This window comes from Populus euphratica, unplaced genomic scaffold (assembly GCF_000495115.2).
Source record: "Populus euphratica unplaced genomic scaffold, PopEup_1.0 scaffold129.1, whole genome shotgun sequence".
NCBI classification, from domain to species: Eukaryota; Viridiplantae; Streptophyta; class Magnoliopsida; order Malpighiales; family Salicaceae; genus Populus; species Populus euphratica.
Window position 1 is genome coordinate 587027 of NW_011499907.1, and position 23250 is coordinate 610276.

At 30.2% G+C, this 23250-nt stretch overlaps 2 protein-coding genes across 2 annotated transcripts; one reads left to right on the plus strand and one right to left on the minus strand.

Moving 5' to 3' along the window:
* Positions 1-1877: 1877 nt before the first annotated feature.
* LOC105133481 (uncharacterized) lies at positions 1878-3823 on the plus strand. The gene has a single exon (XM_011037502.1). The coding sequence runs from the start codon at positions 2200-2202 to the stop codon at positions 3400-3402; it is 1203 nt and encodes a 400-aa protein (XP_011035804.1). The 5' UTR covers positions 1878-2199; the 3' UTR covers positions 3403-3823.
* A 2628-nt stretch (positions 3824-6451) lies between these two features.
* LOC105133482 (SNF1-related protein kinase catalytic subunit alpha KIN10) lies at positions 6452-12567 on the minus strand. The gene is made up of 11 exons (XM_011037504.1): positions 12342-12567; positions 10647-10840; positions 10107-10291; positions 9829-10011; positions 9534-9665; positions 8597-8782; positions 8426-8515; positions 8259-8342; positions 7800-7940; positions 7238-7480; positions 6452-6930 (listed from the first exon to the last, which is right to left on the minus strand). The coding sequence occupies exons 2-11, from the start codon at positions 10834-10836 to the stop codon at positions 6817-6819; spliced, it is 1548 nt and encodes a 515-aa protein (XP_011035806.1). The 5' UTR covers positions 10837-10840; positions 12342-12567; the 3' UTR covers positions 6452-6816.
* Between the last annotated feature and the right edge of the window lie 10683 nt (positions 12568-23250).

Sequence of the window (23250 nt, forward strand, 5' to 3'; positions counted from 1 at the left end):
AAGTAAATTTGATTTGTTTAATATATATTATGTGATTGATGGTCTTAACAAAGTGAAAACTTCATTTTGTGTTATTTTAAAGTTATAGATCTTTGCTTGGTATCATTTACATAATTTCAGAAGAATTAGCATGAGAAAAGGTAGATTTTATATGATATTATTGCTAAAAAATTATATAAATTATATTTTAAAAAATTAGCTTAAGCTTTTAAATTTTTAAGTTGAGGTAGCTTTTTTATATAGTATCCGAGTTTCGATAATTGAATGATTATGAGTTTGAATCTTGTTATTTCTATTTTATTTGATAAAAATTAAATATATATTGGTATGAGCTTGTGTAAATTTCAAATCCAAATATTTTTTATTTAAAAAGATATACTAAAAAATTATATATTAAAATATCGCTTAATAATTTAAACATTTTTTTGGGTGCAAATACAATGGGCTTAGATGTCAAAGAACTTTCTCTATCCAATAATTTAAGTTATTAAGTGAGGTTTCAAAATATGATTTATATTATTTTATAATATCTCTTCTTAAATGAAAGCTCTTTAGACTTGAAATTTATATAGATTCAACCCAATAACTTAAACTATTAGATAAAATTATCCCTTCTTAAATGAAAGCTCTTTAACTTGAAATTTACATAGATTCATGTTATTTTATATTTAATTTTTATTAAATAAATAAAAATAATGAGATTCAAATTCATGATTGCTTAGTAATTAAGATTCTGATACTATATCAAAAAATTATTTCAATCCAATAACTTAAACTATTAGATAAAATTTTAAAATATAATTTATATTATTTTTTAATATTAAACACCTCCCTTCCTTTTTGTGACAATATTAACATTTAACTTTAAGCTTCGGTTGCTTTGATGTATTAAAAAGTTTTTTGGTTTTTTAACTTTAAGAGCATTTAAATAATGGCATTTTAATATTTTTATTATTTATAAAAATTCAAAATAGATTTTATTACCCTCGTCGGTCAGGACAGGTGTTATTTGATTGAGGGGGGGAATCATAATTCACTGTGAGATGAGTATAGTGCTAAGTAAAAACAACGTTTCGCAGCCCCTTTTCTTTTTAATTTATTTTTATTATAATCCCACCAATTTGTGATTAAGTACTCATCTCGGCATGTCACCTTCACTTCAATATTTGAAGAAGGCTTTGCTCTGCTATATTTTAAACTAAACGGTTTCATGATAATAATATTCCAAAGATGGATTAATATAATATATTGTTTAATAAATAAAAAGGTTTATATAATTCATCATGTCTCTTTATCGTGTTCGGGCTTTGGAGAAATCGACAATTTTAGACTTTTATCAGCAATTAACAAAGCAAAAATGATTAGTTTTATGCTACGCATGGCTAATAATCCCAAGTAATTTTCTTGACTTTTCGGAGCTTGAAAATGACTCACATGGCAGGTTTCCTTTCATTTTATAGTGAAGAATACAGAAACACAAGAAAACAACAGTGTTACTGCTAAGAACTGAATCACACTTGACATTTGTGAAATGTGAAGTGCAATTATTTGGCAGTCCACAGCATCCATGGACATCTCTGCAGGAAATGGATGGGGCTGTAGTCTGTTTTTGTTGGATTAATCTCTCCATGCCTTACAATAGAAAAGCTACAATTCAGTCTCTTTCATGACAGTGATGATTTCAATGTCTGTCCTGGGTGCTTGAAGACAGGTTGCTTAGGGGAATCAATTGTATTTCTTAATTCAACTCTATCAATAAGCTAAGCAATAAAGATCGATGAAAAGGGTAGATTGACTCTTTCAGGCATAGATTTCATCATTAAAATTAAAAAAAAAAATCCCTGTAAGCAATAGCATTGCAGGGAGCATTATACCCTTTGTCTGAGTCAAAGCAAAATTCATGGAATTAGCATCGCCAGACAATATATCCACTTGCTGGTGCTCCCTCGCTGTAATTTAAGAGAAAACTCCACCTGGTTCCATAAGAGGCTTAAACTGAAAAAAGAACAAGGGAGTATGGACAAACAAGAAGACCATTTCAACTCTACATTCTCATTTGACAGCATCTTCAAAGACCCTCGTATAAATGCCACTTGACCAGCCAACACAACATAGCCAAAGCAATAAACATAGCCTCCAACAACACAAAAGAGAATATAAAGAACTTAGTGCTCATAAACAAAAGAAAGAAAGAAAGATATGGCTAGGAAGAGAAAGGTCAGTGAAAGTGTTGAAGACAAGAACTCTAGTGAAGGAACCATGGCTTGGGATGACATGGTTAAGGAAGCTGCAGCAGCAGCAGCTCTAGGAGGAGCTAGGAGAGCTAGAAAGAGATTTGTTGGCGTTCGACAAAGGCCATCAGGTAGATGGGTGGCTGAGATTAAGGACACCATACAAAAAATAAGGGTGTGGTTAGGAACCTTTGATACTGCTGAGGAAGCAGCAAGAGCCTATGATGAAGCTGCTTGCTTGCTTCGCGGTGCTAATACGAGAACTAACTTCTGGCCTTGTTCTCCAACTTCTTCAACAACTCCAGCTCTTCCCTCAAAGATTACTAACCTTCTCCTCCAAAGGCTCAAAGCAAGAAACAACTCTTGTGATCCTTCCAAAACCTCTCAGCCCTACAATCTGCAGCAAAAACTAGTGGAGGAATATAGAGAACCAGCAACCGATTTCTCAGACACCCAATTCACTGATTTCCTCGACCATCCAGACGATTACCCCATGTGCAACGACAACACCATTAACACGAATGCTAGTGCATTGGATTGCATGACAACAAGTCTTGGGCCATGCTTAACGGAGAAAGAAGATAGCGGGGGGAAAGAATGGGACTTCGACTATAGCTGGAGTGATGTAGCACTGTCATCTAGTGGTGATGGTAACAACTTGGGAGGTGAAGGAGAAGAAGATGGAGAGGAAGAGGAAGAAGGGAACGATATAGGAGCTTTGGATTTCCATTTTTTTGATGATGTTGGATCTCCTTTTTACTACTCTCCTTTTGAGATTGCTGAAGATATTGAGGAGCCAGTGGAACCTGAGTGCTATGGAGATGAGCCTTCTATGCTTAAAGCAGCCATGAAGAGAATGAAATATGAGAGGAAGTTCTCAGCTTCTCTTTATGCTTTTAATGGAATCCCTGAATGCTTAAAGTTGAAGCTTGGATCAGGAAATGCCAAGGGAAAAGGACGTTCTGATCAATTAACAGAACTTCGAAATGCATGTAACGGTAGAAAGGAGGGGAATAGAGCAGAAGAAGAAAGCTTGGAAGTGATGCAGAAAGAGGATGATTACTCACAAAGCTCAACGGAGATGGGATCTTCTTCCTCTTCTTTGATTAATGATGGTGAATTGTCACTTTGGAACACTCTTGATCTACCGCCAATCTGCTTCATAAACTAATTGACAGAGGATCTTCCTTTCATATGCATTTCACGCTCAAATATATTAACCATCCCACATTCCATTTTTCGCAATTGCTGAACTTCAGATTTTTGTTGACATGTAATATTAGCTTTCTGGCCAACAACAGAAAGCACCTTTTAATCTTGTATCAAGTTCAGAATTCATGAACAGTTCAAGAAAATTCAGATGTATAGAGCTAAGAAGCATTTGAGGCTTGATTGAATCATTTGGACCGCAAGCAAAAAAAGAACTGTGTCTGTTTTGCTCTTTTAATTCTTAACCGATGATAATCACTTTGAAAGGATTAGTGGGGTGATTTTCATGAATTCTAGTTCTTGTTTCCAGTAGGAAAATCTAAAGATGGAAAGCAAAACGTTTTGCAGGAATTTAGGAATCTGGACTTAGCCTGAACATGAAGCTAGATAATCTCCTTTAGTAAAGCTACCTCATGATGCAAGAATTGAGGCTAAGAGTAGTGATGAACAATATCTGGCTTTCACCAGAGAAACCATTACAAGAAAGCCTAGGAAGGGATCTTAGTTTTACCTCGCTGGATTCTTTTCTGAGGAGGTAGCAGAGCAATGAGGTTTATGAGACAGAATATTATTGCATGAACTGGTGAAAACAAACTGCTATTAGGCAAAACCTATTCTCTAAGACTTCTACCATCTTCTTTTGGTAGGTTGGAACGTTTGGATTGCCATTCCAATACTCTTTAAGATGAAAAAAAAACCACGGCAGTTGGTTGTTTTGAGCAGAGTGTCAGGTATGAACTGGTGGAAACAAACTGCTATTAGCCAAAACCTATTCTCTATGACTCCTACCATCTTCTTTTGGTAGGTTGGAACATTTGGATTGCCATTCCAATACTCTAAGATGAAAACAAAACCACGGCAGTTGGTTGTTTTGAGCAGAGTGTCAGGTGAATGGTGCCTTCCACTTCTACCGAAACAAAAGCAGCACAGCAATAGAGTCAACTGTTGTTAAAAATGAATTGGCAAGTACGATCAAACCCTTTTCTTCCTTTTCATGGCCTGGCCACTTTACAGCCATAAACATGGCAGGAGCACCTATGCACGCTTGTTCAGGCGTTTTAGCCCATCATCCTGCGCTGAAGTTAGGGTAATGGGGTTACCACTCATGTCTCGTTTGTTTTCCTGGATTATCATCAAACCTTCCACGTATCCGCCATCAGAGCGATACTGTTTACGAAGGTGAAAACAGGGCAGGAAAAAAAAGAAAAAAAAACCATTCCAATACTCTAAGATGAAAACAAAACCACGGCAGTTGGTTGTTTTGAGCAGAGTGTCAGGTGAATGGTGCCTTCCACTTCTACCGAAACAAAAGCAGCACAGCAATAGAGTCAACTGTTGTTAAAAATGAATTGGCAAGTACGATCAAACCCTTTTCTTCCTTTTCATGGCCTGGCCACTTTACAGCCATAAACATGGCAGGAGCACCTATGCACGCTTGTTCAGGCGTTTTAGCCCATCATCCTGCGCTGAAGTTAGGGTAATGGGGTTACCACTCATGTCTCGTTTGTTTTCCTGGATTATCATCAAACCTTCCACGTATCCGCCATCAGAGCGATACTGTTTACGAAGGTGAAAACAGGGCAGGAAAAAAAAGAAAAAAAACAGGAATCTCCGTGGTTATATATGGCAAGAGGCATTCAAAGATTTGCCGTTCATCACACCAAAGACAATAGATAATTTTCAAGAGGATGACTTGCCATTCAAGTAATCGAAACACGTCTCTCTCTCTCTCTCTCTCTCTCTCTCTCTGAGATGATCCATCATCGGACCAAATAGAGCCAACAGTTAAGGTGTTCAACCAAAGCTTGCTCTTGATGCTCCCACCAAATATAGGCAGAGGCAGAACTAGAAAATCTTAACTGGGGTTGTCATCATAAAAACTATAAGACTAAAGAGCAAGGGGGCTAAATGCATAACTATTATGAAAAAAATTGAAAATTTAAGAGCTCAAATTAAAATTTTCTTAAAATTTTGGGGGTGCCAAGATCCCTCAAAGCTTGTCATAGAACTGCCCCTGCCCCTGCCCCTGCCCCTGCCTGTAGAGATATGGTCATATGTCCGTATATGATTTGCCAAAATCAAATGAAGAGAATCGTGAAAAGAGTCAAATAGTTGGGAAGGGTGACGGAAAATAGGATCAACAAAATAGCATAATTTTTATATGAGACCGTGATTTTTTTATATTAAAAAAACAAATTAAAATAAATTAAAATTTAAAATTTAAAATTTATAAAAAAATCAAATAATCTAAAAATTCATTTTGAACCATGTTTTTTTACCCAAAAACACACAAAAAAAAAAAAAACACACCACCAGCACTACCACCACCCTAAAAACCTATATAAACATGTTGCTCTCTTCAAAAATACCCAAAAAGCATTAAAAACAAATTAACACTCTAAAAACCTAAATAAACATGCTTTTGCCTTTAAAAAAACAAAAAAAAATTCCAAAAACAAAAAATAAACTCCAAATCAGAAAACTTTTTGATATTAGATTTATTATCATAGACAATTTCAAGATAAAATAACACACTGGTAGGACCATCCTCATTGATGAATTGTTTTGACACCAATATAAATGAAAAATAAGAAATATGAAATCTGGGATCAAAAGGGAATTTTTGAAAAACAAAAAAGACTACAATGGGTCAGTTACAAAAAGTTAGAGGACCAAAGTTGATGTTTTGGCCAATTTCAAAACCATCAAGTTTCTCCATGTTTTTCAATCTAATCCCCATCTTTCAATTTCATTGGCCATTGAAGGATCCAATTGAGAGAAAAAATTGTGAAAGAACGAGCAATAAACATTTGAGCTCTATAAAATAATTGCTATTGTCATTCTCAAAAGAATACTAATGGCGGTCCAATTTTGAGGGCTCATTTGAGAATACTAATTAATGGCGGTCCAATTTTGAGGGCTCATTTGAGCCTTTTAAGTCCAAATCACGGAAATGGATAGAAGGAAGAAAATTATTTGGAGCATCACTCAGTGGTGACAAACATCGGCTGTTGGGAGATGTCTAGCTGGATAGCTTGAAATGCATAATTACAATAACATGTGCATGCTCAATTATAGTTATCATAATGGCATAATTTCAAGAAAAGCAGCAAGATTCGGTTATCCTTTCTTAGAAATTATAAGAACAGAAATGGTTAACTTTTGAGAGAAATCCTAGTTAAGATAAAACCACTGTAAGGTGCTTTAACCATCTGCACTGTAGGATGGCCTCAAGCAACTACTACTACTCATGAAACCAAGGGAAAATTTAAGACATTAAAGACAGGCTAAGCCGAGAAGTTATATACATCATGAGTGAATTCCTACTCACAGGCATGACATGAGATCCATGGCAAAGGTCTTCTCGAAAGGCTACCTAAAGGACCCGGAGCTGAGCTAGAAAAGCTGCACAAAGATCCAAGAAGAGAAACTGCGGGCCCTGTACTCTTTGCAAGTCCAGCAGGTACTTCTCGTCACGAGTTTTGTATAGCTGTCACAGCCATTGAAATTGAAAAAATATTAGCCATCATACTCTGAATCAGCTCAATGCAACAATCTACAGAGCTATTGACATGAAAAATGATCCTTTATCAGCTGTGCAACATTTGGAAATGCCTAAATAGAAACAATGTTTAGAGCATCTTAATTCTCCAAGAAGGAAAGGCAAGAGAAGCAATCTCCACTATATCTTTTGTCCACACACCGTACCCAACAAGTTACAAACTTTCCTGTATAAATTCTTTCAAGGAGGCTCGAAATGCAATAATTAAAGAAGCAATCAGAATGGTTAACATCACCTGCACTTCAAACTTGACCACATTTGGTGAGTTAATGATTCCATCATTTTCAATAATGGTGGGTTCATCCCCAAAGAAATGATTGTAGTGTGCTGGATGGTTAACCATTCCTTCATGGTGACCGGGAGTGCCTGGAATCCACCTGCACTTCATATTGTACTGGCCAATTTTCTTCCAGCATACATTCAGTTCTTGCAAAGCTTTGAGAACTTCTGTCATTATTTCCCGAGGGTGGGCTCGAGACTGTCAAAGAGTTGGGGGAGAATATGATCAATTATAATTGTAACACAACCACAGGGAGTCATAATAAAGTCATTCACTCCATCATCATTGCACATGTTCCACAAACCATGACTTGAAATAGTTGCCTAGACTTCCCTAACATTATAGGTAAACAAGTAGATTTCAATTTCTTTGTTTATCATGTTACTTGTATAGGAAGGCATCACAAAACCTTGAACTCTTTAGCAGATCAAACAATCAAACCCCCTTCACTCATACTAGAAATTGATTCATAGCATCCGACACCATTGGAAACACCTAAAATGCCAAGAAACTTAACCTGAAGGCCAAGAGCCCATTTCCTCTCCACTGGGAACTGTGATTTCACGCCCATTCCTTGATAATCCATGAATCCTGGAAGGCGGTGTCCTCCAGCTGGAGACAAAGGTTCATTTGGATGCATTCGATTGAATGCAGTTTCCTATAAAATCCAGATAAAAAAGGGTCAAAATGAAAATGGAACCAAAAAGGAGTCCGGTGATTTTTTTCTCTGGTCAAATAAAAGGAGGGGGGGGAAATTGTTGACAGTAAAATATAACCATTGATCACAAAATGATTGAAACAGCAGTGCATGGAGTAATATCCCACTTTGGCACACCACATATGCACAAGATACCAAAATTTAGAGGTTTCAATCTTTTAAAAACCATTATCAACTCAAGATAACTTCCTACACCAAAAGAAACAATGGAGACACAAGTTTCTTCCTCTCTATAGTAAACTTGGAAACCAAACGCACCATAGTTTCTTGGAACTCAGCTCCAAGATAGCCATTGGAAACACGAAATCGATTGTCCAATAACAAATAGTAAGCAACAGTAGCCTGAAAAAAGCATGGTAAGTGATGAGGCCATATCTTAATATTGTATACAAAACAAGTTTTAAGAGATCAATCAGTGTCCAAACCTCATTTTGCATTCTGTTGCGAAGAGATTCAATAAGTTGGATCCTGTCAAATCCCATCTTGACAACATCCTGGAGAATCTCCTCGTCAATCTGCAACAATGACAACCAATGGTTCAATAAATTACTTGATAAATCTCTTCAAACATAAGGGAAAAAAACAAAAGACCAAACCTTTTTAGCTTGTTGCAATGTATCTGGTGGGGGCACTGCCAAATAACGGGGAAGGCGAGCTTGGAACCATGGGTGTTGACGAATTTCAGGAATGGTCATTCGCTTCATTGGATCAACCACAAGCATCCTTGGGATAAGATCTCTTGCACCGGGTGATAAATGGCTCGGAAGAGTATATATCCCATCCTAAAGAACAAAATGATATAGACAGAGAACATGAAAGTTAAATACATAGGCAAATGAAATGCAATAAAATGATCCTAATCTTAGAGAACTCACAATGGCCCATTAACTTAAGTTGTTACATAGATGAGCTCCTCCATATTACAAACCATGGCAACACTCCCTATCCTAACAACAAGTGATTCATATTCTTAGATCAAACTCGGCACATGCTAGTTGAGCCTAGCAAATGGCACAGTCATGATCAAATGCAAGAGAATCTACATGGAAGAAGAAGCTAAAAAGAACAAGTAATGTAACATGGGCCACAGCTGGACAGCTAGTGATAATATGTTAGAGAACTTATAACCAACTCAAAAGCTTAAGATCAGTGCCTCACTTAAATTCTTATTTTTATCTATTGGTCTAGGAATTACTGATTTTCTAAACTATTACGTAATGAGATCATAAATAACAAATATTTAAAATAAAGTGTTTGGCCTGGAAATTATATTGCAGAGTCTTCGAATCTAACAAAAAAGTTTCAAATAACAAAAAAGAACTCTGGGACACATAGCATTCAGCAGAAATACAAAATTCATGTCAAAGTATGCATAACTGAATCTATAAGATAAAAGTAATACATGGAAAATTAAGTCTACAAACTATATTAGCTCAACAATATTCTAATGATGTTGATGACCTGAAACCATGAGTGCATTGAGTGAAAGGTCATTAGTTATGCCCTGATCCTAGTCAAAAGAATTCCCTATACCTTTATTTTCTTAAAGAGGTTGGGAATGTTTTCATCATCAAAAGGTAGTGTACCGCAGAGAAGAGCATACAATATAACACCACAACTCCATACATCTACTTCAGGTCCAGCATACAGTTTCCCAGAAATCACCTGCAAAATAAATAAATAAATAAATAAATAAATCATGGCAATAATAACCTTCAAGGTAAAACCAATACATGGGCACCTGTATTTTACATGAAATAGATGGGTGTAAGGAGAAACTCCTTTTTTCAATTAAATCTTTATAACAAGTAAACCCACAACTCCATACCTCTGGTGCAGCATAGTTTGGGCTTCCACAACTTGTCTTAAGGAAATGACCATCACGCATTATATTGCTCAACCCAAAATCAGCTATCTTCACATTCCATTTAGAATCCAATAACAGATTCTCAGGCTTCAGGTCTCTATGAACAACCATATTCCTGTGGCAATATTCCACGCCTGATATTATCTGCACCAACACAGAATTTTGCACACTATAACTAAATTGCAAAAATGAAGGTAAGCTATATGAGGATTGTGATGCATGTTAGTAGGCACTAGTACTTGTTGGAAGAAATTCCGTGCTTCATCTTCCTGCAATCTACCCTTCTCCACAATATAATCAAAGAGCTCCCCGGACTTCACATACTCCATGACAACATATATGTCAGATGGTGTTTCTATAACCTCATAAAGTCGTATGATGTGGGGATGCATAAACAATCTCAAGATTTTGATTTCTCTTCTCACTGCAAAAGGGAAGAAGAGGGAGCACATGAGCAAATCAAAATGAACTGCATCAGTCGTTGAAAATTTGATCAAAACTATCATGCACGAGGAGAGGAAGAAAACCTTACTTCAACTCCCCAAAAAACTGTTAAAATAACCTCAGATATAAATCTTTATAATCTCGGTATTGCATTCTGTATTTCAGGTTTCAAATGACCTCCTTTTAATCATATAAATACTGTTAGTCACTATGGGAAAAATATCATCCATGCAAATCATGAGATGGGAGCATCCATCATCAAAGATAATGGAACAGCAGGTTACCCGAGCAAACCTGCTCATTTTGATAGAAAAAGTGTCATGGATCATCCATACCTTTTTCTTCCATCTCCATGTTTTTTATCTTACGACGGTTAAGTATCTTGATAGCAACTTTGTGCCCAGTCAATGCATGCTCTGCTATTTTTACCTTTCCAAAGGAACCAATTCCAAGAGTTTTACCAAGCTTGTAATTTGGTAAATACATATCTATACCACTGCTGCCTCTGTGAGATGGCCCATCCATTTTCCTATTAAAATGGAATGGAGAAACACATAAATTCCAAGAAACATGAAAGCAACTACACAAATATATCATGTGCTGCATGTATGCACTAGCATGTTGAGGTGGGGTTAGAACTGGAAGCATCAATAAAGCACATCAGCATGGCATTTCAAGGAAACTAGTTCAATATGAATAGAAGAGGTTGGCTTATAAAACAACATTTCATGCATATGTAGGAACAACCTTCAGGCAATGACACAAGTGCTAACTTATATGCACCAATCAACAACCCAATGTGTCACTTGAAATCAATTACGAAAACCAGGTATGGTAGCATGCTAATAACAGAGGCTTCAAGAGCACCTATATGAACAGTCTCCAGGTTCATTGTTGATAAAAACCCACATGTTGTGGGAATGGAATCAAATAATTGCCATGAAGCAATGGAACCATTCAGAATAACACCTCTAACAGCCTTTGATTGCCGGTAACAGCCACTGCAGCAATCAATGTGTCCCAGCCATTTCACTTGACACTGTCGATGTATTACTTTCAGGAACACACCGAGACATCTCTTAGTTATGCATATATTAAGCTCGGTTGCGAAAAACTTTAATCAAGTAATAAGGTAATGCAGGTATTTATTCATTTAAAGTATGAAGATATTCATTTATTGTAAAACTAATAAAACCTGTTCACTAAAGAAAAATTGTTAAGTTTGTTAAACAACTGAGCAATGGCAAACAGCCATGACCATTAAGCATCCCCCACAATCACCACGGCATCATGATCCTAACTGAAATTTAAAACCCTGGCTGTGGGTCCCACTGGTGGGGTTTCACGCTATGATTTCACCAGCAGTGAGATCTATAGAGCATCTAAATACTCACTTTAATACACAACTGCTTTCCCTATTATAAATTCTAATGTCCAAGCAGTTCCCTTATTTCCTAAGATTTTGAAGAAACAACAGCAGCCGATGAATAAAAACAGCATGCTCATAAGCAGGCATGCATGGTTACAATCCAATACAAAAGAAAGACTAAAGATCACAGATACAAATGAAATAAGGACAGTACAAAGACAATCACAAGCAATTTCAAAAACCCATTTAAACTCTTACAAAGCAGTAAAATTTACCAAAATATTAATCCCAAAGAATCTCATAAATCCCAGGATTTCACATTTCCAAGAAAGACAAGTTAATCCCTAACGCACACTCATAATTGATGATTTCATCCAATTCAAATAACATGCCAGAGAATTTTTAGCCAAATTGAACAACTCGACCTTAAAAAAAATAAAGAAGAAGAAAATCGAGAACCCATTAATAAAATAAAATAAGATTGGGAACTTATCAAAATCACATAAAATTAAGCTCTGATTGCACAGGAAAGAACAAAAAAATGCAAATTTGAATCAAGTAAAGAACCCTAGCTTCCACAGATCTTACATAAAACCATTAAAAAAAAACAAACAAACAGTTAAGCCAAACATTTTACAATCAAATACATACACGAACTTACCTAGAATGTGAGAATCCGAGCTCAAAAAAGAGAAGAGAGAGATATTGCAAGATTCTATAACGAGACAGTTGTAATCATGGATTAACGAGAATTATTATTTGTACTAAAACGTATGAGACTAATTACTTTTGTTGTTAATTCTCTCTTTCTCTCTGTGATTGGTTCTTGTTTGTGCTCTCTCTCTCTCTCTCTCTCTCTCTAGGAGTTACAGATTCTCTCTCTCGAGAAGACAACAAAATCCAACTTCATCTCTTTTCCCTTTTTTTCTCTCTCCTATTTTTCACCTTTTCATTTAATGACTCAAATTGCCCTCGGTGTCTTTGATTAATGGCAACGGTGGCCTGTGTGGGGCATTGTAATTCTTCTCAGGTTTTGGGGGTAACTATGGGAACGAAATGGTAAACGAGGAGTAGGTTGTGGTAGTATATTCTCCTCACAATAAAAGAGGTAAGAAAGAAAAAGATTGATTAGTGAAAAATTAGATTAGAAAATAAATAAAAAGAGATGTTTAAATTAAGCATAACAGGGTATTAGTAATTTATAGATATTCTTTTTTTTTTAATTTATTCAGAAAAAATAGATGAACGAAACGAAAAGCAGCTATGGATAGGTTCGTATGACAACACATGCTGAGTCACCAGCAGCAAGGATTTATGTTCTCTTGTCGTTTGATTTCAATTGAATGATGATTTCATATAAGAATTTAGATATTCATACCACATTTCTTTCTTTTTTATGATAACAATATTAACCCAAGAGAGAAAAATAACAATATTTCAACAATTATGTTGTCCTAATGTGATTTAATATGATTCAATGATCATATTATTTTATTTTTGAAAAAAAAAACATTTTATTTATTTAACAAAAATCAAAAGATAAAGTTAAATCATGAAGTCACATTCATGAAGCAATATTTATTATAACAGTGTTTTGTATTTTTTATTTAATCTAGCCCTTTAAAAACTTGATTTTATTTTTTTAGCTTTTTTTAAAAAAAAATTATCATTTAAAATTTTTTTATTTAAACTGTGCTTAATTGCTTAATAGTTTTTTTAATTTTTTTGTCGGGTTATATATTAATCTCATGAATTTAATTTAATTTTTTTATTTTAGCTTTCAACAATATATTTGTTGGAGATGGGGCTTTATTTTTTTATTTATTTTATATAAATCTATCATGATCTAATGATCCAGCTCGCGAGTTTAATTGGTTAACTCGAATTAATGCGGGTTGTTTTTTTGCTCTTTTTCTAATTGATTTTTTTGATTTCATCATTTAAAATAGAGTTGGTTGGAAATTGAACTTTATAATTATCACGAGTTTAATTGGTTAACTCGGATTGATGCAGGTTGTTTTTTTGCTCTTTTTCTAATTGATTTTTTTGATTTCGTCATTTAACATAGGGTTGGTTAGAAATTAAACTTTATAATTATTTTTTATTTGTTTTTTTAGATTGTACCGATCTCAATACATGGATTACAAGTTTAGCAAATTAATTTATGTCAGCTATTTTTTTTTGTGTATCCTCTTTTAATTGGCATTTATAATCTTTTTATTATTATTATTTTCTATAAAATTATCTTAAAAATAGAAATTATATGATTGGTGTGATACAATATCACGTTGAATACATATATATGTTGATTCATTACTCATTATTGAAAAGTTGATCCAATATGGTCTCATTTAAAAACCAGGCAACTTATGTATGTTTTTTAAAAAATATATTTATTATTAATAAAGATATGTTTTATCTTTGATATTCATTTATGTTTGATTAATGCGTTTATAGTAAAGATAATTTTTTAAAAAAAAATATTTTGTAAAGAAAATTATAAAGTGGTTATAATTATAAGAACTTCTATTGCATCAAGGCATTATTCTGAATTGTTCATAGTCAATACTCTATTAAGACTATATATGAATTTGAGCTATTGAAACATGTTAATATTATGTTCTTTTCTTTGTTAAAAGAAATAATTATTCTTATAAGTTGAAGTGTGAGTGATATCTCTAACTAATATATAGGCGTTTGTCAATTGACATGTACAATGACCTGACTTATATGAGAATTTCATATGGAGAGATTACATGTGTCTCTATAAAGACTCATACGATAATTATGTAAGTCAATTTTATATTTAAGATCATTAAGTTTTCTTACATAGAGAATACAATGTTTTGATCTTGACTAGGTATTTTCTTAATCAAGGATAATAAATGAGTAAATATTGGATAGGTTATAAATAATATTAAGATATTTGAGTGATCAAAAGATGATTTATTATTCTAGATGAATTAGAGAAAATATATCACCTATTCTTAAATAATATTAATTAAGAAATCCTTATATAAGGTTAAATGAACAAATGACTATAGTGTTTAAAACAAATGTAATTTAAGAAAACAGACACACTTCATGCTCAAATATCTAAATTGAAATATTATTTATGATAAGATAATAATTATATTGAGAAACTAGTCACTAAAACATTAAGTTAAACCACTCATAACTTTCCTAATATTTAAAAGATCATGACACATTACTCAATAGTGCACCTGATCTTTAATATAAATCAATTAATTTGTTAAATTGATAATAAGTTAAATTATCTAATTTATTTAATTCTATTTTATTTAGGATTGTAGTTTATATTTGGACCAATATATTAGGCACATAATAGGTCATAAAAATTAAGAACTATTAGTAAAAAATTAAACTTTGACAATAAATTTATTAAACTTGATTGTAAATAAGTTTTAGAAATTGAAAACTAAAATATAATTTATATAAGAGATTACTATTCTAGACATAGAAAAATCAAGTACGAATTTGATTGCATAAATTTCTAAAACTATTATAAAATAATATATATGATATTTTTTAGGAGGTAAAATGATTTTTTTTCTCAGTAATAGGTTATTAGATTTTTTTTTCTATAAATAGAATACTATGTCTCATATTTCTTTCAACATATTATGCACTTTTTACACATCAAATACAGATATACATATAAACGGATATGAGAAAAAAAAGAAAGAAATATCATTCAAGACATAACAATTTTTATCTCTTAAAAGAATTTTAGAATATTTTTGATTTGGTGATTTGTATGAATTATTATTAGAAATCGGATAATTAGATGATTTATTACTTGTAATAACCTTGTTCATTGTTTTTTAGATAATCTTCACACAAACTTTAAAGGGTCATAAATTGTTTAATAGGATTATTAAGACTCCTAAATGTTTTTTTTTAAAATAAAGTTGTTATTGTATTTATGTATTTTAGAAAAACCAATAAATATGGATATGGGTTCATCTTTGATTTGAACTATAACATTCTTAACTTTTAATTTCTCATTATTGATTTTTGTCTATCATTATTCAATATAAAAGCAATGATTTTTTTTTTATGATTTTAATAAGTCAAATCTTAACTTGACATTTTAATTATACTAACATTTTGATAGAATTTCCCCTAAATTTTTAGTTTTTTCAAATGTTGACATCTTTCGTTATTCACAATTAACATAGCTCAAACATTCAATCCAATTATTCTAGATTATTTTCATATTCCACATAATCATTATGACTTTTATTCTTCCACATTATAGGTATAACCAATAACCAAAATATAAAAAAGTAGTAAAATGAACAGACATTCTTTATTTAAAATAAAAGGTGTTGATTATGTAGTGATATTACTACATGATCATAAGACTAAAATATTATATGCTATTAGCATTGAAATTTAGATACACATTAAAATATATTTTTTTTAAATTAAAATACATAAAAAGTTTACAGAAATTCCTATTACAACTTTAATACTATTAAAAACTAAAGTAATTTATTACTTGGAACGACCATGAGAAGATCCATAAACCAATTTGATTATTTAATGATAAACATTATCTAATGACCAATATAATAAAATGAAGTTATATATATACTCTGTATCCGATTGTATACTTCAATGATATCTCATTTACACAGTATCTTTATTTTTTATTATTGTCATTTAAAATTTTAAATAACATATTATCCCAGCTATTTGATACTCTAATACCCCTAGCATCACTTAGATGCTAACCATTTTTATTCTCGGTCATCAGAGTTATTGACATCTCTAGAATTCAATTTTGGTCGTTAGATTCATTGATGTTTTTGATACCATTCAAAGTATTAGTCAAATTCTATCCCGATCATTAGATTTACTAACGCCTTTAATAAGGTATTAGTCAAATTCAATCATGATCATTAGATTCATTAATGTCTTTAGTATCACTCAAGATACTAGTCAAATTCAGTCTAGTATCCTCAACATAGACCTACGCAGGTACTTTCAGAATTTACCATTATCTAATATTCAAAACTATAATATATAAAAGATTTATGAGGGTGAGAATAACACATATTTGGTGCTAGTGCTCATATTATTGCTCCTAACTATTTCTCTAACCCAATAGCTTCCTTTATGTCATTATGGTTATGATTCTTATTAGAATTATAATCATTAATAATATCTTAATTATATTCTCATTCAAATATAAACAAGGAAAAATTCCCAGAATTCCATATACATAAGTATTTCCTTTATGTTTATACTCATTCTTGTAATTTCCATGTTAGAATTATCCACTACCAACAATTCCAAACAACATTTGAAATTTGTAAAATCTTGATTGGTTTAGTCTTTTCAAACCCGAAAATTATTTGGTATTTCAATTATATAGAGAGTTTTATAATTTTGTTTTGGACATGGTTAGTCTTTTTAAAAAATGACATAAGGCTATAAGTTCCAAGAAAAAATAAATGCCTAGTTCTGTCATTAACCCATCCAAAATTACTTTTATTATTAGCACACTCAATAGCCCTACTTAAAATCCAATTTGACCCTCCTTCCATTATTAGTCTATAATGGGAGTTTTATAACTCTAAATTGCACAAAGCCATTTTTCATTGAAATTTAACACCCCGAACTACAACTTTCATAAAAAGAAAAAAGACATAGCTTTAAATATAACCTAGGTGACAAAACTATCATAATTTCAGCTTACAAGTTTAAAACACAACCAAAATATTTTTATGTGTTTTTTCATCATTTATGGCAACCAGTTCCATCCTACACACCACTTAACATCATTTATATATATATCTTCTTAAATTAAATCTGATCATATCTATTCTTTTATTGAAATGGTCTATAATGGAAAAAAATGTATTTTTGTTTTAAGTTTTTCACACTCTTAATTCAATTTTTTTCTTATGAATTCAAATAGAACAAGAATTTAACAATTTATAATCATAACCCTTTAATTTCCTTCTCTTTGCCGAAACCTTATGGTCACAAAAAGTGATTCTTAAATTCTCGTTTTAGGGATTGTACATGTTATTTAACTTTCTAATACAATACACATCATTTCTAAATATAATTCTCCTTATAATTTCGTTAGGCAAACTCATTTCCTAATTGTTTCCCCTTCGACCAAATCTTTGTAAGTGATGGGAACACATTTTCTTTTTCAAATTTTCCAAATTAGATCATCACCCATATATAAGCATCATTCAAACACTATATTAAGCATTTAATCAACCATTCATTCAAACCCACATTCCATAATGCATTTTCTAAAAACAAAAATGTATTAACATGCATATATATAATTAAAGTTTAGATTGAAACTTCTCATCTCTGAATCATAAGAATTTAAATAAAAAAAAGTGTCCCCTCCTAAATTTTCCTTCCTAACCCGCCAAAATCCTTTAGATTTTCTTCATTTTTCCTTACCTAATCTCCTCCTAATTCCTTCTTGCCCCTCAATTCTCGAATAGAGATAATTTGGGTAGAATATTAAAGAGATGAAAAAAAAACTCTTCATCTTTCCTTCTCTAAACCACTCTTGACTTTTAAAGAAAGCAAAAAATGCTTATATACTAATCTTATTTTACCCTTTAAGGACAATAATGCCCTTCCTTATAATAATCTAGTGTTTTTCATTTCACCAAGTATTCCGTCTCGTCAACCTAACTAATTTTTAATTTAAAATGGTTTTTTTAATTATTTTATTATTAATGTGAAAATCTCTTAGTTTGATTTTACCAATTTTATTTTCTGAATCAATAATACTTACAAATTCAAAAAAATTCTAACATGGAGTTTACATGTAATGTTATTTATTGTAATGTAACTTATTTTACATTGCTCTTATAATCTTTAATATATTATTAAAGAGAAACTCATTTAGACTCAAATAAATTATATAATTATTTAACAACAAATCTAATCTTAGTAAATTATATATCATAAAATACTTATATTTATAGGTATATCTTTCTCCTCAAGGTATATAAGTTGAAACATGAATGTTAATTCAATAATTTTGTTAAGCAATTGCAATACATAACCCTTAGTAACTTATCCTAAAATAATTTAAAATTTTCATTTCTAATAGAATTCTTAATTTTTTTCTAAAACTCAAAATAGTTACCGGTAGAACAATGCAACATTTGCTTAATTTGTATTCCATTCTTAATTATACTTTTTAAATCATAATAATATTTCTTTACGAATTATTTGAAAACATTTCAAAACCTACATAACCATTAAATAAGGCATTAATACCTTTACTTTAGTGAGTTGTTGATATTTTAGTCTAAAATGCTCTTTCAACGTGTACTAGAATCTATAACTATAAAAAATATACAAAGAAACCAACTATTTTTTTAATGTAATTATATTTGATAATTTAAGTCCAAATCTTTTCACATTCTTTAATATATACATAGATATAGACAATCCTCTTGAAAACTTTCTTAATTTATTTAAATTATACCATGAGCACTTGAAAATAACTTGTCATTGGATAGAAATAATTTAAATACATGAATTCAAAACTATTTATCATTTGAAAAACTCTTGGTTAAGGCTATTTAAGTGATAGTAAATGCTAACTAGTTAAAGATGAAATATTATAAAATCTATATGTAATCTCTCTTCCCTAATCTTTTTATCATGCTCAATATTTATATCATGTTTGAGTATTTAGTTTGAATTAGGTTGTAATAATTTGAAAAGTTGTTAAGGTTAGTTTTAGTTTTAGAAAATTTAATTTTCTCTTCCTCTTAATTACTTTAAGGTTAAACTTACATCAATCTAAAGTATATTTTCTAAATAAACTTCTTCATCCAATTTATAATCATAAAAGAATTTCTTATATGACTCATAATCTATAGATCCTAATCTAAACTTTCTTAATTTATTAATTTAGCAATGCATTTCCTATAATTTTTTTACTATAACAATGTAGTTTCCATAATCTTTTTTCGATACAAGTCACATTTTATATTTTTTTTAACCTCAATAGCTAGTGAATGGTAGTTATTAATTGCATTTTTTTCCCTCATACTTCAAGTCTATGGTTGAGGTATGCATTTATTTTCTTATTAGATGAAAAAAAATTATAACTTTTAAGGACTTAATGGGCAACTAGGTTCTAACACAACACTAAAAATAATTACATTGATCTTTTCCTAGCAATCTTGTTTAATTAAAGGGATTTTATTTTATTTTATTTTTTTAAATATGGTTGACATTCTTTTTCATTCTCTTGACTTATAAGGACTTAATGTGTGATTACCATATAACACATGACCATGAATATTAAACTTTTTATTGTTATCAATAATAATATTAATTTCATCTTAGCAATCTTGTTCAATTAAAAACCTTAAAGTGTAAAAACTTTTTTTGTGATTTACATTCTTTTTCCTCCTATTGGATATGATTTTCAACTTTCTATTATCATGATTTTTTTTACTTCAACTTGTAATTCCAAAGTCTTGCCGTGGAGCATAGAAAACATAAAATACACAAACTTCATAAATCTTGAGATTTAAAATTCATCCGTATAGAAAACATAAAATACACAAATTTCATAAATCTTGAGATTTAAAATTCATCCCTAACTTTTCCAACAAGGAGTTATATTCATTGTAGTCTTCTATAATTATCTGTATGTCAATGCACTCAATTTGAATATCCTAAAAATATAAAATATGATTAATGAAGTAATATTGCTATAATAATGATAAGTTTTAGAAATACATATGAGTGAGACATGCATGGACATTCATGTAATAAAAAAAAAATTAACCCTTGAGAAAATAATACTATATTATTTTTTTATTTTTTTTATAATGGAGCATATGAGAGATAAAATGCTAACATTACAATTACAAAATAAAAAGTAACATGGTCCTTCATTGTTGTAGTTATTGGGGAGCTAGACTTGACTTCCCTATGGGTTGCTTAAAAAATTAAGTTGTTTAGTGAAATATATTGCTTATTTATTAATATATATTTAACATGTTATGGCCACATTATTTGAGTTTTTTTCGTGAAATCACATATAAATTACTTTAATATTATTTAAAAAACAATGCTTGTGATTAAAAAAAAGATTTTGTTAAAATAATAAACAAATGCATTAATAAATAAATGAAGTCTTAATTTAAAAAAATGCATTTTTCCTACTTATTTCAAATTATAATTTTTTTTAAAAAAAATTATTTTATTTGTTGTTGCCTTTTACTCACAAAACATATTGCTAATAAAAATTTATGTCATTATTTTTAAGAAAATTAAGGTTTTTTTATGAACATTTTATCGATTACTTCATAAATAATTATATATTAGCCTGAAGTGCAATTTTTTTAAGATAAATTGCTCTTTAATGTTAAATAACAATACAATGTCCATTTCCTAATTATTTTTGTTGTAGATATCTTATATATATATATTTTAAATTTTTTATTCCAATATTTTTCATATAGTTGTAGAAAGATAATTAATTTATTATTTTTTAATTGAAACTTGCATCCATGATCACAATAAATTTTTACTTAAAAAAATATTTCTCATAAAAAACATGTTTCATAAAAAAAAAGAAATGGATTAATAAGATAATTAGTATTTTCAAATATACATTTTTTTCTATTTAATTTAAAAGTTTTCATTGTTGTTTATTTTTATTTAACGAGTTCTGTTGCTATAAAACAAAACCATTTTGTTGTCAAAACAAAAATAAAGAATTTAATAAAAAAAGATAGTTTTTATGAAAGAATACATTTATACTTCATAATTTTATCTGTTTTGTTTCATGCAAATATCTATTTTTATCAATTTAAAAATTTCAAAAAATAATATTATTAAACAAATCCAAATCCATAACTATGGTAATAAATTGGAAAAGTTAACTTAAATTCATCATATTAATTTAAAATATCATCATTTTAATATATTTTTTATAAAAAAACATTAAAAAAATTATTCTTTTAAAACTTTTTATAAAAAATCAAATTGAATTTTAATCTACTTAAACTAATGCCAGTCTAGAGGTCAAGCTAGGAGATGACTATATGTTGACCTATTAGGTTCAATAACATCACAAAAAATTACCCGAGAATAGTGTATGTAAATGAAAATGAATATAACAAAGAAACTATAATAGTAGTCATGGCTTTGGCAAAAAAAATAAAAAATAAAAATTATAATTGAATTCCAACAATCCCAAACAAGAATTTAAATAATTTGCTCCTAGTCCATCAGTTAAACATGAAATAAAAATATCATAAAATTTGAAATCCATGCTGAAATAAAAGGAAAAGATAACTTGGAAAGCTGAAATTCTTTATCCACGTCACACGTCCACTTCAAAAATATGCATCGTCATTGGTAATTGTTTACTTTATTATTTTTAATAATTGTTTACTTTATTATTTTTGCGAGCTTGTTAATATTTCTATTTTTTTTTTAATTTTGGGGAAAAACTTATTAGATTTTGTTTCATTTTTTATTTGAGGGAAGTGGTATCATATCGTATAGGATTAGATCTTCTATTTCAATTATGCAATTATGGTATTTGCTTTACCAACAATTTTGCTGGGAAAGATTGTCTAACAACTTGCTTAATTCTTGAGTTTGAATCTATCATAGATGGAGATTGACGCCAACTTGTAGTCCTATAAAATAACCTAAATTTATATTTAATTTATTTTTTTAATCTTATCCTCTAATATTAAATTTATTAGATATAGAATTTTATAATTTAATTTTTTTTATATAGAATTTTTCAGTCTCATAACCCGAATTGTGAGTTTTACGGATTAAATGTGTTGATTTTGATTAATTTTTTTGTTATTTTTAATTAATTTTTTAAATTTTATCCTTAAACAATAAGTTAATTGAAGTAATTAATTTTTTTGATTTTATCCTTAAACAATAAGTTAATTGAAAATTGAACTTCATAATTATTTTTTAACTTACTTTCTACAGAGTTAATATGATTTCATAACCTGACACATGAGTTTTGCGAGTTTTTCATGTTAACTCAAGTATTTTTTTATTCTTTTTTTAATTGAATATTTTACTTCAACTTCTTCGTTTAATTGTGGGTAAAATAAAAATTAGAATTTATTTATTAATTTTTTGATTTGTTTTATATGGAGTCATCATAATCTCTTAACCTAGATTTGACAAGTTAACCTGAGTTGATTTAATATATCATTATCTCAATATTTGAAAAACAAATATCATCCAATATATCTTCGTCTCAGTATTTAAAAAAATAATAGTGTCCAATATGTATCATTTTTTGGTTAGGTTAATTGACTTAGATTTTTTTAATTCTTTTGTTAGTTATTTTTTAAATCGCAGGTTAGGTTAATTGACTTAGATTTTTTTTAATTCTTTTGTTAGTTATTTTTTTTTTCAATTTCATTCTTAATATTGGATTGACTGAGAATTGAGTTTTATAATTTGTTTTATTTTATATTTTATGAAGTTATCTCAATCTCATAACTCAGTTTACGAGATTGATCGATTGACTAAGGTAATTTTTT